Raw genomic sequence first — 14,925 nt, forward strand, 5'->3', positions numbered from 1 at the left:
TTGATTCACTCTCCGTCTCTGTTGTGGATGTAACCCGATCATTCCGACGGGTGAACATCCGTAAAGCCGCGGGTCCAGACGGCATTCCGGGCCGCGTCATCAGAGCGCGCGCGAATCAACTGGCTGGTGTTTTTACGGACATTTTCAATCTGTCCCTCTCCCTGTCTGTAGTCCCCACATGCTTCAAAACATCAACCATTGTGCCTGTACCGAAGCAAGCTATAATCACATGCTTAAATGACTGGCGCCCTGTTGCTCTGACCCCCATCATCAGCAAATGCTTCGAGAGGTTAATCAGAGATCACATCTGCTCTGTTCTGCCCACCTCTTTGGACCCATTGCAGTTTGCCTACCGCAACAACCGCTCCACTGATGATGCCATTGCATCTACAATACACACTGCTCTCTCCCACCTGGAAAAAGGAACACATATGTGAGAATGCTGTTTGTAGACTACAGCTCAGCATTCAACACCATAGTGCCCTCCAAGCTTGATGAGAAACTCCGGCTCTGGGCTTAAACAGCTCGCTGTGCAGCTGGATCCTGGATTTCCTGTCAGGCAGACGCCAGGTGGTTAGAATGGGCAGCAACACCTCCTCATCACTGACCCTCAACACTGGAGCCCCAGCAGGGCTGTGTTCTCAGCCCACTCCTGTATTCCCTGTACACACATGACTGTGTGGCAACACATAGCTCCAATGCCATCATTAAGTTTGCTGACGATACGACGGTGGTAGGTCTGATCACTGACAATGATGAAAGAGCCTACAGAGAGGAGGTGCACACTCTGACACGCTGGTGTCAGGAGCACAACCTCTCCCTCAACGCCAGTAAAACCAAGGAGCTTGTTGTGGACTTCAGGAAGAAAGACGGAGAACACAGCCCCATCACCATCAATGGAGCACCGTGGAGAGAGTCAGCAGCTTCAAGTTCCTCGGTGTCCACATTACTGAGGAACTCACATGGTCCGGCCCACACTGAGGCCATGTAGAAGAAGGCTCACCAGCTCTCTTCTTCCTGAGACGGCTGAGGAAGTTTGGAATGAACCACCACATCCTCACACGGTTCTACACCAGCACTGTAGAGAGCATCCTGACTGGCTGCATCACCGCTTGGTACGGCAATAGCACCGCAGTACAACTGCAAAGCCCTGCAAAGGGTGGTGCTAACTGCCAGGAACATCATCGGAGGTGAGCTTCCTCCCTCCAGGACATATACACCAGGCGGTGTGTGAAAAAGCTCGGAGGATCATCAGAGACTCCAGTCACCCAAGTCATGGGCTGTTCTCACTGCTACCATCAGGCAGGCGGTATCGCAGCATCAGGACCCGCACCAGCCGACTACATGATAGCTTTTTCCCCAAGCAATCAGACTGTTGAACTCTTGATCTATCAGGATCAATAATTAGCACTGCACTTTATTAATCTATAATCTCACACTGGACTGTCAACATATTCTCCTCAATACAACTGCTATATATATATATATACACATATATATTTCATATACTCCCACTTATTGTATTGTATTGTATATTCTGTTCTATATTCTGCATTGTATATAATTATTGTGTTGTGTAAGTATGTGTACATCTGATTTGTAAATTGTTTTGTGTAAGTATGTGTACATTTGATATGTAAATTGTTTTGTGTAAGTATGTTGTTTATTGTAATTGGTATATGTCTCGTCACTGTCATGACTGCTATGTTGCTCGGAACTGCACACAAGAATTTCACCTACTGTTGCACTTGTGTACATGGTAGTGTGACAATAAAGTGATTTGATTTGATTTGATTTTGATTTGATAGTCTACTGTTGGTGTTATTTGTCTGTGAGTGTACAGGCCATGTTTAGTCAGTTTGTGCAAGTGATATTAAAGCTGAAGTATGTAATTTCCACTAGAGCCACCAAGCGGAATTGCAAAAATAAACATTATTATCAAAACAGCTTTCTGAATATGCCCTCTTCTGCCGTTGTTCGAACAAACAGATAGTCCCGGCCCCAACTCACGCCATTGGTCGAGTCAATGTTACTGTCTCTCTTGAGACGGCTTGCTACAAACAGAGTAATTTTCATAGTGCCACAGAGACACAGTTTTTACAGTTTTCAAGAAAATGTACCTATAAATGGCTTACTTATGGCTGTCTCTGCATATTAAGATGGGAAAGGAGAAAGTATTTTAACGCTGAAAAAGTTACATACTTCAGCTTTTAATTCACCAAAACCATCACAGCACTAAGCCATGCTACAGAACTAATGTCTATCTTTGAGTGTCAAACAAAACCATTTTAACTGAATCAATATATAATAAATACTCTTTTATTAAATAGGATTTTTTTTTTTTAAATGTATGTCACGTTACTTTATACTATGAATTTTCATATACATTTTATTGGCTTTAAATGTCTTTGATATTAAAGGTCAATCACCAAGATAAATTAAAGATTTTTTTTTTATAGTATCTTTTTTAAATCATATGAGTTAATCTTAAGTCACTCAGTGGCAGTTTTTGGCATCTTATTACATGGAGGGGCTTAAAGACGTGATGATTTAAGATGAGGTAATGCCTGGTCTGCGGTGACATATATCAACAAGCGAGACTCTTCTTTTGATTGGACTTCTGTTGTTATTTGTGTGATCACATCTACTCGCGGTTAATCCTACTTTTGGCATGTCATAGCTTTTTTGGATAATGCTGACATAAACATGAACCTCCTAAGCTGCTACTTATCCCCTTTTTCCCACATTTTGAATTTTATTTTTCTTAATGTCTACCTGTTGAGCTATTCTTTTGGCTCAGAAAATGATAACTGAAGATTGATGATAAACATTTCACAAAGTTTAGCCAAATACAAAAAGTAGCGTCAGCACTAATATTAGTTTTGCATTATAAAATGTATTATGAAACTTACATGTGGGTGTATTTCCTTCAGGTGTACCCACTCCAAGTCCAGAGATCCTACGGCACACGCTGAACATGTTGGTACGTGAGAGGAAGATCTACCCCACGCCAGAAGGTTACTTCATTGTTACTCCACAGACCTACTTCATCACCCCCTCCCTCATCCGCACCAATAGCAAGTGGTACCACGTGGATGAGAGGCATCCAGAACGACAGCAACAACAACAGCTTCAACAGCAGCAACAGCAACAGCCACCACCACAACAGCAATGCACCTCACCACAATCTGGAACCATCACTCCCTCCACTTCTGGCTGCGTGCGAGAAAGACCAAACCCTAAGAACCACTGCGACTCCTATAATGCATACTGGGATGAGGTGCCTAACATCCATCCCTCCACAATTCAAAGGAAGTCCTCAAAAGAACCCAAAGGAGATCCCCCTTCATACCAACAACCCCCACCCCCTCCACCTGCCATTCAGCACCCCCCTGACCCCCCAGACAAGAGCAAGACCATGACTGCCACCTTTTCTTATAAGACAGACACACTAACCAAGAAGAAGGAGGGCAGTGGTGGGGGCAGCAGTGAGAGGCAGTCTAAGAAGTTTGGCCTAAAGCTGTTCCGTTTGAGCTTCAAAAAGGACAAGACCAAACATCTAGCCACCTTTTCAGCACAGTTTCCTCCAGAGGAGTGGCCTCTGAGGGATGAGGACACGCCTTCATCTGCAGCCATACCTCGTGAGGTGGAGATGGAAATCATCCGCCGTATAAACCCAGACCTGACAGTGGAGAACGTGGCCCGTCATACTGCTGTCATGAAGCGGCTGGAAGAGGAACGTGCTCAGCGCAAAAAGGCTAGCTCATCTGCACAGCACAGTGCCCGCAGTCGTCGCAGCCGAGGCCACCGCCGTGTGCCGCACGGGAAGTCGCGTTCTCACAGCAAGACACGGGCTTCTCGAGGAGACCCCTCAGAGGGCTCTAATTTAGACCTGCCTGCAGTAGGCTTGGAGAGGGACTACCGTTTTTTCAGTCACTCACTGGTACGCTCACCGAGAGAGGGAATGTACACAGTGGAACGCAGAAGTGGTGGTGCCTACCTTGTCCACAGCAACCCCAACATTGCTGAGTCACACTTTCCTGTTACCCCAGAGTGGGATGTATCAGGGGAGCTTGCAAAGAGGCGGACAGAGATGCCTTTCCCTGAGCCTTCGCGTGGGACATCACATTCACGGGTGCACCGTAGCCACAGCCACACGCAGGACCGCAAGTCACGCAACGAGCGGCCTGATAAGGCTAAAGAGCGATCACGTTCTATGGACAACTCGAAGAGCCCACTGGGAGGTGGAAGCTCTACTCTTGGCACAACTGAGGATTATGACCGCAGTCCTGATGACAGAAGCCGTTATTATACTGATGATGGGACACTGAGGGCCTCCTCACAAAAGGCCCCACACTACTCGTGCATCATGTTTTCTGCTGCCAAGTTCAGCTCAGAAATGTCTGTACCTGATATGGGCAAATTGAGTCTGGATGAATCAAGGATCTGTAGCCCTCTCAAACGGAACAAGAGCAGGGACAGCCTGCCAGCTTACAGTGACCTGAAGGCCCTGTCACCAAAGCCTTTGGCTGATGACTACTTCCAGTGCAATACGTCGAATGAAACAATCCTTTCTGCCCCACTGACTCTGGGCAAATCTGACCACGACACTTTAACCCCATCTGACGGAATCCACAAGGGCTCTCCTGCTGACCGGCAGACACCGCACCTCACCTCTCCACATCCCATGGAGTACAAGGAGGACTCCTCCACCAAGGGACACAATGGTTCTGGTAAACCGATGCCAAGCCAGACACCTGAGCCTATGCCCAATGGACGTTTGATACAACATCAACACAGCACTAACCCAGGGGGCGGGGGAGGTGGTGGTAGTGCTGGTAGTGGGGTGGACAAGAGGAAAGAAATTTTCAGCAAGGACACTTTGTTCAAACCGCCACACAATCTTTTGACTGTGAGCTATGTGGACAGTGGCTACTCAAAGTCAGGCACTTTGCGTAAAACTCCACATATGAAATCATCTGATACTCTAGAGACCCAACAGCCACCCAATTCCACCCCTTTGTCTGCTTCTGCACCAGCACCTACAGGCACAGAACAGGGTGCACCCTCAACATCTGAAGCTGCTTTTGACTATTACAACGTGTCCGATGATGATGAGGAGGAGGTGGAGGAATCCTCCCGCAAAGAGGCAGCCCAGACTGAGGCAAAGGGGCGGACAGGGGGTGGAGAGGGTGGCGGCGGCGGAGGAGGGACCATGCAGTGGTTGCTAGAACGAGAGAAAGAGCGAGATCTACAGAGGAAGTTTGAAAACAACTTGACTCTGCTTAGCCCTAAGGAGGGTGAGAATAATAACAGCCAAAAGTCGGCTCACTCAGCACGACTAGACAGCATGGACAGCAGTAGTGTGACAGTAGACAGTGGGTTTAACTCCCCTCGGTAAGTACCTGCACCAGAAACAGGAGATTGCGGCTACCATAATAATAGTAATTAATGTATTAATCTAATTGTAAAAATATAATGAATGTAAATTCTCAAGCTAATTGTAGATGCATTGCTATTGCTAGCTGTTAGACTTGAAAGAGAGTTTCTGGTATAATTTAGAACAGATAGGATACTATTCCTGAAGGTTTAACTTCCTGAAGTGTTTATTTCCAACTGTAATCAAACACACCTGAACCAGCTAATCAAGGTTTTGGGGTTAATTTGATCATCATAAGCTGCTGTGTTAGAGAAGGGTTGGAACTAAACTTTAGAGGATGTTAGATCTCCAGGATTAGGATTGAGCACCACTGTTTTTGAATTTCAAGATACTGGTATTCCACTTTTTTTTTTTAAGAGGGGTGTTATGGTTCACATTTCTCATGGTTCGGTTTGTATCACGGTTGTAGGATCACGGTTTGGTAAGGTTCGATAATTGTTATGTTCAGAAAAAATTCTACTGCCAAATCCAAAGTAAGAGTACTCTATTTAGTAACAAGCATTTCAACAGGTTTTCCCTTGTGAAAAATCACCATGGTTTTACTACCGTAACCATAGTTTAACCATGGTATTTGTAGTAAAACAAGATGACCACAAAATTAACCATGGTTACTACAGTACTATAGTAAAACCATGGTTACTATATAGATACTACAGTATTACTGTTGTAAAACCATGACTAATTGAAGCAAAACCATGGTTTGTGTAATATCTTCTGTCATACATACTGTTTTACTACAGTCAATGATGCGCACACATCGTTGACTGTAGTAAAACAGTATCACAAAGCAGTCGTTTTGCACATGTGAGGAACACATGCGTCCAGCGTATGGAACTACAGAGTCATGGGTGGCGAACTGTACGGTTTGTATTTTTACCGGGAACTGTTACACTTATTTCAGAAGTTATAATACTAAGTTAAAAAATAAGATTATATGATAATAATGAGCAATGAGCTACAGTGGCTGCATCTAAAAGCTAAGGCAGCTGTCCCCAGTCCATCAATGACTTCACAGGCAGCAGTTTGCATATGAAGGCACCTCGGACAGTCTTCCAAGGCACCATAACCTCATCTCTAGTAATCAAAAACAAATTCATTTGAGCTTTAGACAACCATGCAAATATTTAGAAACTACTCATTTCAGTGCTTAACCACTCCATTAGATGTCATGCTTTTTCTTTCAACCAACCAGCGCACCACACAAGTAGGATTTTGTTATAAATAAAAGCAGCAAAGGCTGGATCTATGCTGCCTTCAAAAACTTACCAGATGAAGGCATCTCAGTAGACAGAATTTGATGCAAATACTGGATTCAGACTTGCCATGATGCATTCCTACCTCAGTATACAGCCTCCTAAAGCAGCAATTTTCTAATTTCTGACACAGCCAATATATAACAGCAAATAAAACTAAAAAACATTAACTAACAATATCAATCAACTTATATTTCCTGACAGCCCAAAAAATGAAATGCTGAAATATTTTTTTCATGGGGCATTTCTTTTGTTTTATTATGCTGTTTTACATTGATTATTCCAACGCCCTTTAATGGTTGAGTGAAATAAGTGCAATACATGTTTGATTTGAGGACATAGTTGCCATAGAGACATTATCTTTCCCCACCTTAGACCACCATGGCATATACACTACTGTGTATACCATAGTTTCTACTTTTTTTCTTGACAAGACCAAAAACCAGTGGGTTTCCCAGGGCTGTGTATGTGTTAGCAAAAACCCTGTATGAGCAAGAGTGTGAGGACTTTTTTAAGCTGCTAAAAATAGACCCCTTGGGTCTGTGTGACTCATTCAAAGGGAAATGGCAGGGGTAGAATAACTCAGAAGCCTACATGTTCTGCACATGCTGTCTTTATGACTTATAATGGTGCACTTTGTGTTTTTAGTACTTGCTGATCCAGGAGCAGTGGCGGAGGAGACATGCATTGTTGTGCACTCCTGATAACGACAGCGTGTAAAAACGCGTTTACAGTCAGCAACTTTTGTTTGCCCAGTCATACAGTATGTTCACTTATATTGCAGCAGCCAGTCAATGTGATTGTTAACAATCATGTTAAAGGACATGATATAGTAATCTAATATTATGCTTTTGCCTCTTTATGAAGTGAGTGAGTTTACATCATCATCATGATCATGACCATTAGCCTATTATTATTAATCTAGCAAGTTTCCCCAGAAACATTGGTTTCCAGAACATTCCCAGAACAGACCTTTAACCCTTTCATACATATGTGTGATGGTTAATAACTGGGCCCCTCAGAGAAGTGTTGCACATATGTGTTTCTGCAACAGCCAGTTACATTTCAAGCTGCCAGATTCAAAACGGCTTTCGTGCCGACACAGGCTACATTGGTCAAGAGTCTGTAGTTTATATTTGCTCAAACAGTTAGCCTACTCATACAGTCTTTTAAACCACTGAATAAGTTTATTTTATGTACATACACTTGACTAATGTCAAGAGTACATGTCTGCAAATTCAAGGCAAAGGGTGACTACTTTGAAGATGCTAAAATATAACACAGTTTTGATTTATTTTGGATTTTGTTTAGTCACAACATAATTCTCATAGTTCCATTTATGTTATTCCATAATTTTGATGACTTTACATCCAACTCGTCACCAAAGTACCAAGATAAAACGTTTACAGCTCGAATACGCACAGTCAAGACATCAATTGCAATCTTCCTCAGATGCGTGCTGAAACCAGACTGCCGATATTATGTGTTCATTTGTTTTCTACATTTATTATAACAAAATAAATTAAACAAATACAGTACAACAGACATAACCCATTTGTTATGTGAATTTCTGTGGCTGAATGAAGCACGTGCAGATCAAATGCGCGTTCATGTGCAGTATAGCTATCAGACAGGTAATTAGATATTAAGATAATATATTGAGGTAGGAAGGTAGTGTATTCTTAAATATTTTTCTCGTCTGTTCATTTTAATGCATTCACTGGCCAGCCCATAAAAATTAAATAAAAATCCTATTTTAATTTTAATATTAAAATAATTGTAATATTTTGAAATGATTCCAATGACTTTCTGACAGATGCCAGTTCTAGAGAGGCAAGCTCCATCCTGAAAATTTCATAGCAAGTCTTGCTCTCTCTGAACTGATTTTTTTGCATTTTAATATTTATATGCTCTATGTTTTGAGTAGCAAGATAAGATTTGAAAATAATAATTTTGTATTGGATTGGAATGTGAAAATTAAAGAAAAATGTGTGTAATACGATGTATTCTATTATGCTTATCTATGTATATATGTGCCATGTACTGATGATATAATGAAACAGCTTAGAATATAGTTGGGGCTCAGCCAGATAGTGATGGAGCTATTTCACCACTCCCACGCAAGTTTGGAATATTTCACCCTACAATTAAAAGGCATAATTTTCTTACCTGCATGTCTTTCAAAACCTGTATGACTTTCTTTCTTCTGTGGAACCAAAAAGGATTTATTTATAGCAATATGTTCAAGCTGATGTTTTCCATACAATTTCCATACAAAAAAAATAAGACAGTCAAGTAAGATTTTCAGTAAATATCAACTTACATTTCTGTATTTCCTCACAAAAAATTCAGACTTCATGAATATTTTCATGCATGAGTCAAATGAACTACTTTTATGATACTTTATGGTGCTTTTTTGGCCTTTTTGGAGCTTGACTGCAATTGGTTCCCATCCACTTTCATTGTATGGAAGGGAGCAGCTCAGACATTTTGCTTGACTTCTCCTTTGTGTTCCACGGAACATGAGGGTGGGCAAATGATTACTGAATTTTCATTAAAAGATCATTTTCTTTGACAGAAGAGAGTTGTGATTTGACTGGGCTCTGTCTGCCACATTAGCACACTAGACATTTGAGTCTAGTGTTTGCTTCTGAATGAATAGCCACAAAAAGCTTATGAGACAAGTCTCTCATTTTAAGACCCCCCAGCAGCCCCTTTTCACTGACACACACATACACACATTCATTTACTATTTTCTGGATGAGTCATCACATTAGCAATGATGTCATTCCACAGCTCCTGGAAAAACTCCAGCATAGCTCTTGTGCTTAGACACAATTTAGTTTGTGATTGATGTGAGTTAGTAATGTAATTACAGAGTGGGACATGCAAAAAAAAAAGAGCTCTGCATGTATCTATGTAGTACTGCTGTTAAATACATCATATTAGAGTTTAATCACTGTATTTAATCCAGCTCTACCCATAGGAATAGACTTTCTCTCTTACGCCTGGCTGTAAGTGCTTCTCTGGTTTGGTAGTGTCAATGCTGTAGTCATACTGTTATAAAAGACCACACTGTTTTTGCACAGCTAAACAATCCTTCAAACAAGAGTGTAACCATGGGTAGGTAAAGATGAGGCTGTGTTTTTTCATTCTGCTGCCTTGTGCAATGATTTTAAAGCTCAATGAAATCGCTTGATGAGCAAAATTTTAGTCCTGTGTTGAAGTTTCTCTATTGAAACAGGAAGTTTGGATAGCACATGTCGAAGGAGGTAGACTTTTTTAACAGCCAATAGGCTTTAGTTACATGAACCAAAATGCATGAAGCATGATTTGCTACTTCCTGGTCGGTTGCAAGGGGAGGGACATTTTCCTTTTAGAGAGCATCTGATTGGAAAAAATGTGGGTAGTGCTGGATGAGTCATCAATATTTTTGGTCTATTTTCTCAGAAGAGAAACACTACTTCAAATGCTTATCTGTGAATAGTATTTTGTACATAAAATGTATTTTATCCACATTTAAGAGAACCCTAGCATAGAGATGGCCTCAAAGCTAACACACATGGACTAAAATCCACAAAAGGTTTTGATCTAATGGGGTCTTATCTGAATTGTTTGCATGCTTCAAATTCATTCTTATCAGTTGAATTGTCTTAAACGTCTCTTTCTCAATTCTCATACTTCCTTTCCTGTAACATACTTTTTTGAACTTGACCTTTTTGCAATTTTTTCTTGTTGCTTTCTCTCTGTCTCTTTCTCTCTGCTCATTTCCCACCTCCACCTCTTTATCAGCACACGGGAGAGCCTGGCATCCAACACCTCAAGCATAGTGGAGAGCAACCGGCGACAGAATCCGGCCCTAAGTCCAGGACACATGGGTACCACCAGCATCGGTCCCCCATTCAGCTTCCGTGCAATCCCAGAGCCCCCTACCACGCAACCTGAGAAACTGCAGAAATCTCCCAACTGCCTTGCCTCCATCACCAGCGTCTGACATGGGCCAACCTGGGGTGACGTAGGGTCAGGGTGATCTGCAACATTGGGGTGCCTCAGTGCAGGAGGTTGGATGATTCTTTCCATCTAGCACTTTGACTACATGGGGACTGTTAAACCAACAGGCATGGCTTCCAGAGACTGTTCTCACAGCATACAAGAAGGTCACAGCAAAAGCAGAGAAAAAAAAGGGAAAAAATCAAAAAGGAAATGTCTCATCATAGGATTTACCTTAACAAGCAATTAATCAGGAAATTCTCCTGTTGGAATCAACCGTTGTCTTCAAAATAGTCTTGAAGTAACTGGTAATTTGACATTGTTTTATTTTCAGCGGTATTTTTTGTCATTCAGATTAGAGATCATTCTGCCAACGTATTAAGTTTGCACGCATTAAGAAAGAGATGCTGATGTGCAGGTCTAAAGTATTAAAGATGAAGATTTGTGATATTGGTACACAGTTTAAAAAAAATTAGGAATAATTACATTCATGATTCACAATGTTGTATAATATTCCTAAAAATGACTATTGCTATTAGCTCCATTGGCGAAACAATACGAATCATATTCACGTGCTTATTAAATACATAGACTGAATTAGTGAAAAAACATCTCGTTCTGAAATGAAAGGATTTATTTATGAAAAATTACTTATTTTAACCCAATTGTGTTGTGCATACAAGTACTTTGTATGGAACTTTACATTATTTAATGGATTTACCCGTTTCATTAAAGTTTATATCCATATTAATCTCAGGTCATGAGTAGTTACTCACCTAAGAAGAGGTAAAAACATCAGTCAGTCTGGAATCATGTTTCTCTGGATCGCTTTGTTTAATACGGGAATAAAACATGCTCTTGGTATACAAAAATGTAAATTATTTCAATTTAATCATGCTTATGCATAAGTTTAATTCAATGTATAGGTTATTTTTTATTATTTTATTCCCTTTAGAAATGAAAATCAAAACAGGTGTACGTTTTATGCCGGTGTGAATCAGATGCCTAGTCTCATGAACCAGGACATTTGTCGATGTCATTGTTGGTTTGGAAACATGCTTGTCTTGTGTGTAGCTTGATGGCTCTATTTGTTGTCGTGAGAGGGAGAGGATGTTGAAAAACGCAATGGCGGGAACACAGGGGCTGTGTTCTTAACATCCGTATGCTCCATGGAAAGGTCATAAAGTTCTCTTCCTTTGGGCCAGTGAGATTCAGAGACTCTGCCCTTTTGCTGCTCTGATAAAACCTTTATTTTCTAATATTTTCGTACTTGAGTTGACAAACCACAGTGATGTTTTATTTTCAACAGTTTTTTTTTTTTGGCATGAGAATTGAGCTGTTTTTGACCATTACACAAACCATGTCCCTGAAAGTATGGTCGACAGCTGATCTGGTTTCAAATTTTACCACAGCCAACACATTTTATGTATATTCACAATCTTCTCATGTTTTCAATAAATACTTGCTTAAGGTTGGAACAGATGATTCAGTGAAAGTATGTACAAAACATTTGCTCCACTGTTATTTATCATTCCTTTTAAATGTCAGAGACCAATATGGATTACATTACATTTTGACCTGCCTTGTGGTATATAAGATCCATGATCAAAGGTCCATTATCCAAGATTGAATTAAACATTAAAATATTTGCTTTAAACATTTGGACTATGGCTTTAACTGTTTGGCATGTCATCTCAAGAGTGCACTCGTTCTAATGGTCTTTTCCCTTCTGACAGTGACTCTGTGAGAATTGGGAAAGAGAGCAGAGCTTGTGTCACATCCATTGGTGCTATTATGTGGTGATTCTCCCTTTTTTTACATTTAGTTTATTTGCCCATGTCCTCCACAGTCTCATTGCTTTTTGATGAGTGTGCACGTGGATATGCTCCAGTGGGACTTCTTGTTGTTTTTGATATCAAAGACGTTCACCACTTTCAGCTCGCTCCATCTCACTCATATATTATCCACAAACACATACACCTGCAATCAGCCATGCAAACTACACTAAACCCCGGATACATGCACATAACTAGCTACCTCCACCACCTGTGTAACAACAAGGTAGGGACGTGTACAGATTTGGATTCTTTGCCTGTGGAACACAGTGCTATCAGCCTCTTCTCTGTGAATGTTGACAAGGGGTGGCGGACATTGTAACTAAGAGGACTTATTCTAAAATAATCAGTATTAAGTGCTGTAGTTTCAACTCAATTTTTCTCAGTTTTTCGACAGAAATGTCTTTTACTTATTTACAAGTTGTGTATAAATCTGACAAGCACTACATCAGCAAAATATTGCAGTTTTATTTCCTCCCTCCAGTTTGTGTACGTTGCCATTTTTAGTTCTCTGCTGTCCTCTTTACATGAATATCTTTTTATCTAGATCATGACTTCAAGCTCAGCGAGGAACCGTTCAATTCTAGTTTGTTGAAAATGCATCTAGACTGAAGCATTCTATATTCTAGATAATATGAAATATAAATAAGCACCTCAACTGATTTCAAAATGGATCACATATGCTTACCTTGTCAGGCTTTCTTGTATCCAACAAACTTAGTCCAAATCGAAATTAGTTCCACCACAGTGTGAACTCCTACCTGTTGGCAATACTGATTGCAATAGTACTGTGTTCAGTTTCCCATCTAATAATTGATCAATTGGTCAGTGGTTAGGGTCCAAGCAGCCTCTTAAACCCTGTAGTTGGAGGTGGGATGAAGATTGTGTGAAAGACAAGAGCCTCAGATTCAATGGTAATTGTATATCATTTCTAGACATCAAATGTACACCTGAGATTTACATTAGACAGAGAAAGCACGTCATCACATTTCAGCACTATAAAAATAAACTTGCTTAATTAATCGCGATAGAGCTTTACTTATAACCCCTAACCCTAGTTTATTGAAGTATACCCCTCTCAAAATGGTTTCTGATTGACTTCAATACAAAAAAAACAAGACCTATATTTGGCAAGGCTCTGTCAAAGGATGCATTTTGGTTTTCCGTCACATTTTGTGAATTTTAGTTTTTATTGTAACCCCCTCCACCATCTGGGAATCAAATTGCTCTCTTTTTTTTTCTTGCTTTAGTTTTTGATAGATAAAGGGAGTAATGCAGCCAAGACTGCCTTGTAAAAAAAAAAATGTTTGCACTGAAATGCCTGGCCTCTGGTTGCTGTTTAGTCCATCCAAGACGGATGCTTTGTTTATATTGTAAAATATTTCATATGAAATAAAAATGACCATGAAATGTCTTCCCTTAAACATTATGGATTTTAGAACCACGTCAGACAACATTGTTTCTAAATGGTGACAGTGTACAGTATCATACTGTAAATGAAATCAATCTACCATGCTTAGTATAACTTAAAAAAACCCTGAAAGTTATGAGGGATCTTTTTGTAATGTCTATAATATTTGAAAAGAAGTCCCTATTTGTGTAGTATGGTGTTTCATCGTTGTGGTAGTGTATGTGATAAACCCAGTTGGGAGATTGTGTTACTTTTTAAGACAATAAAATAACATGTTTCGTTATATGTTTTAAATGTCTTGTGTCTTGAAACATTTCAGAGGAATGCCTGAAAGTTATAAAAACCGCCCTGTCTTGCATCAACATTTATCAATACATTCAAAAATACAGGTTGGCAAAAATGAAATCATAATCCATTAAACTTGTGGTTAATATTAACTAAACAGCTTATTACATTTGCGTGGAATGTTTTATATCTATAATAGGAATAAATGGCCATGTCTGATGAAAAAATGTTATACAAAAGTAACGGGTAACATGAAATTCATTCAATAAATTAATAAAAAATGGCCAAATTACAATTTCCTGAGACGTTGAAATCAAATGATGGAAAATGGATGGAGGACGAAGAAGTTATTGATGACAATATTTCCACTCTTTCCAGTTTAAAACAGTTATTGCTATATCTTGCTCTTTGCAATGATGAGAGCATATCATACATGCTGTATATTACACTCAGACTGCATGTGGAAGGAACCCGAATGCTCCCATGTAGGCAAGAAGGGTTTAGCTGAAGTCATAGCTCCAAAAAGGGACGAGAGCTCCAAACCGCCATTTAAGATACTGGGAGCCCTTAACCTTACCCTTTCCCTAACCTTAATCATTTTGGAATTGCCGCAATTCCAAACCTGCCCCCTTTTGGAGTAAACCCGTCCTCTTTTGGGGATTCTGCCCTTATTTGGTGGTCTCCGGCCTGCAGCTATACCTACTTGAAGTA

The 14,925-nt window shown here is 40.4% G+C and overlaps 1 protein-coding gene across 2 annotated transcripts in view; it reads left to right on the top strand.

The window, feature by feature from the left end:
- Positions 1 to 14,212, top strand: part of stox2a (storkhead box 2a) — a 97,361-nt gene extending 83,149 nt beyond the window's left edge. For both annotated transcript variants that reach the window (XM_052126904.1, XM_052126905.1), the window contains exons 3-4: positions 2,934 to 5,397; positions 10,486 to 14,212. In XM_052126904.1, the coding sequence (XP_051982864.1) occupies positions 2,934 to 5,397; positions 10,486 to 10,687 (2,666 nt within the window). In that variant the 3' untranslated portion in view covers positions 10,688 to 14,212. The remainder of the gene's footprint in view (positions 1 to 2,933; positions 5,398 to 10,485) is intronic.
- The last annotated feature ends 713 nt before the right edge of the window (positions 14,213 to 14,925 follow it).

This window comes from Xyrauchen texanus, chromosome 5 (assembly GCF_025860055.1).
Source record: "Xyrauchen texanus isolate HMW12.3.18 chromosome 5, RBS_HiC_50CHRs, whole genome shotgun sequence".
Taxonomy (NCBI): domain Eukaryota; kingdom Metazoa; phylum Chordata; class Actinopteri; order Cypriniformes; family Catostomidae; genus Xyrauchen; species Xyrauchen texanus.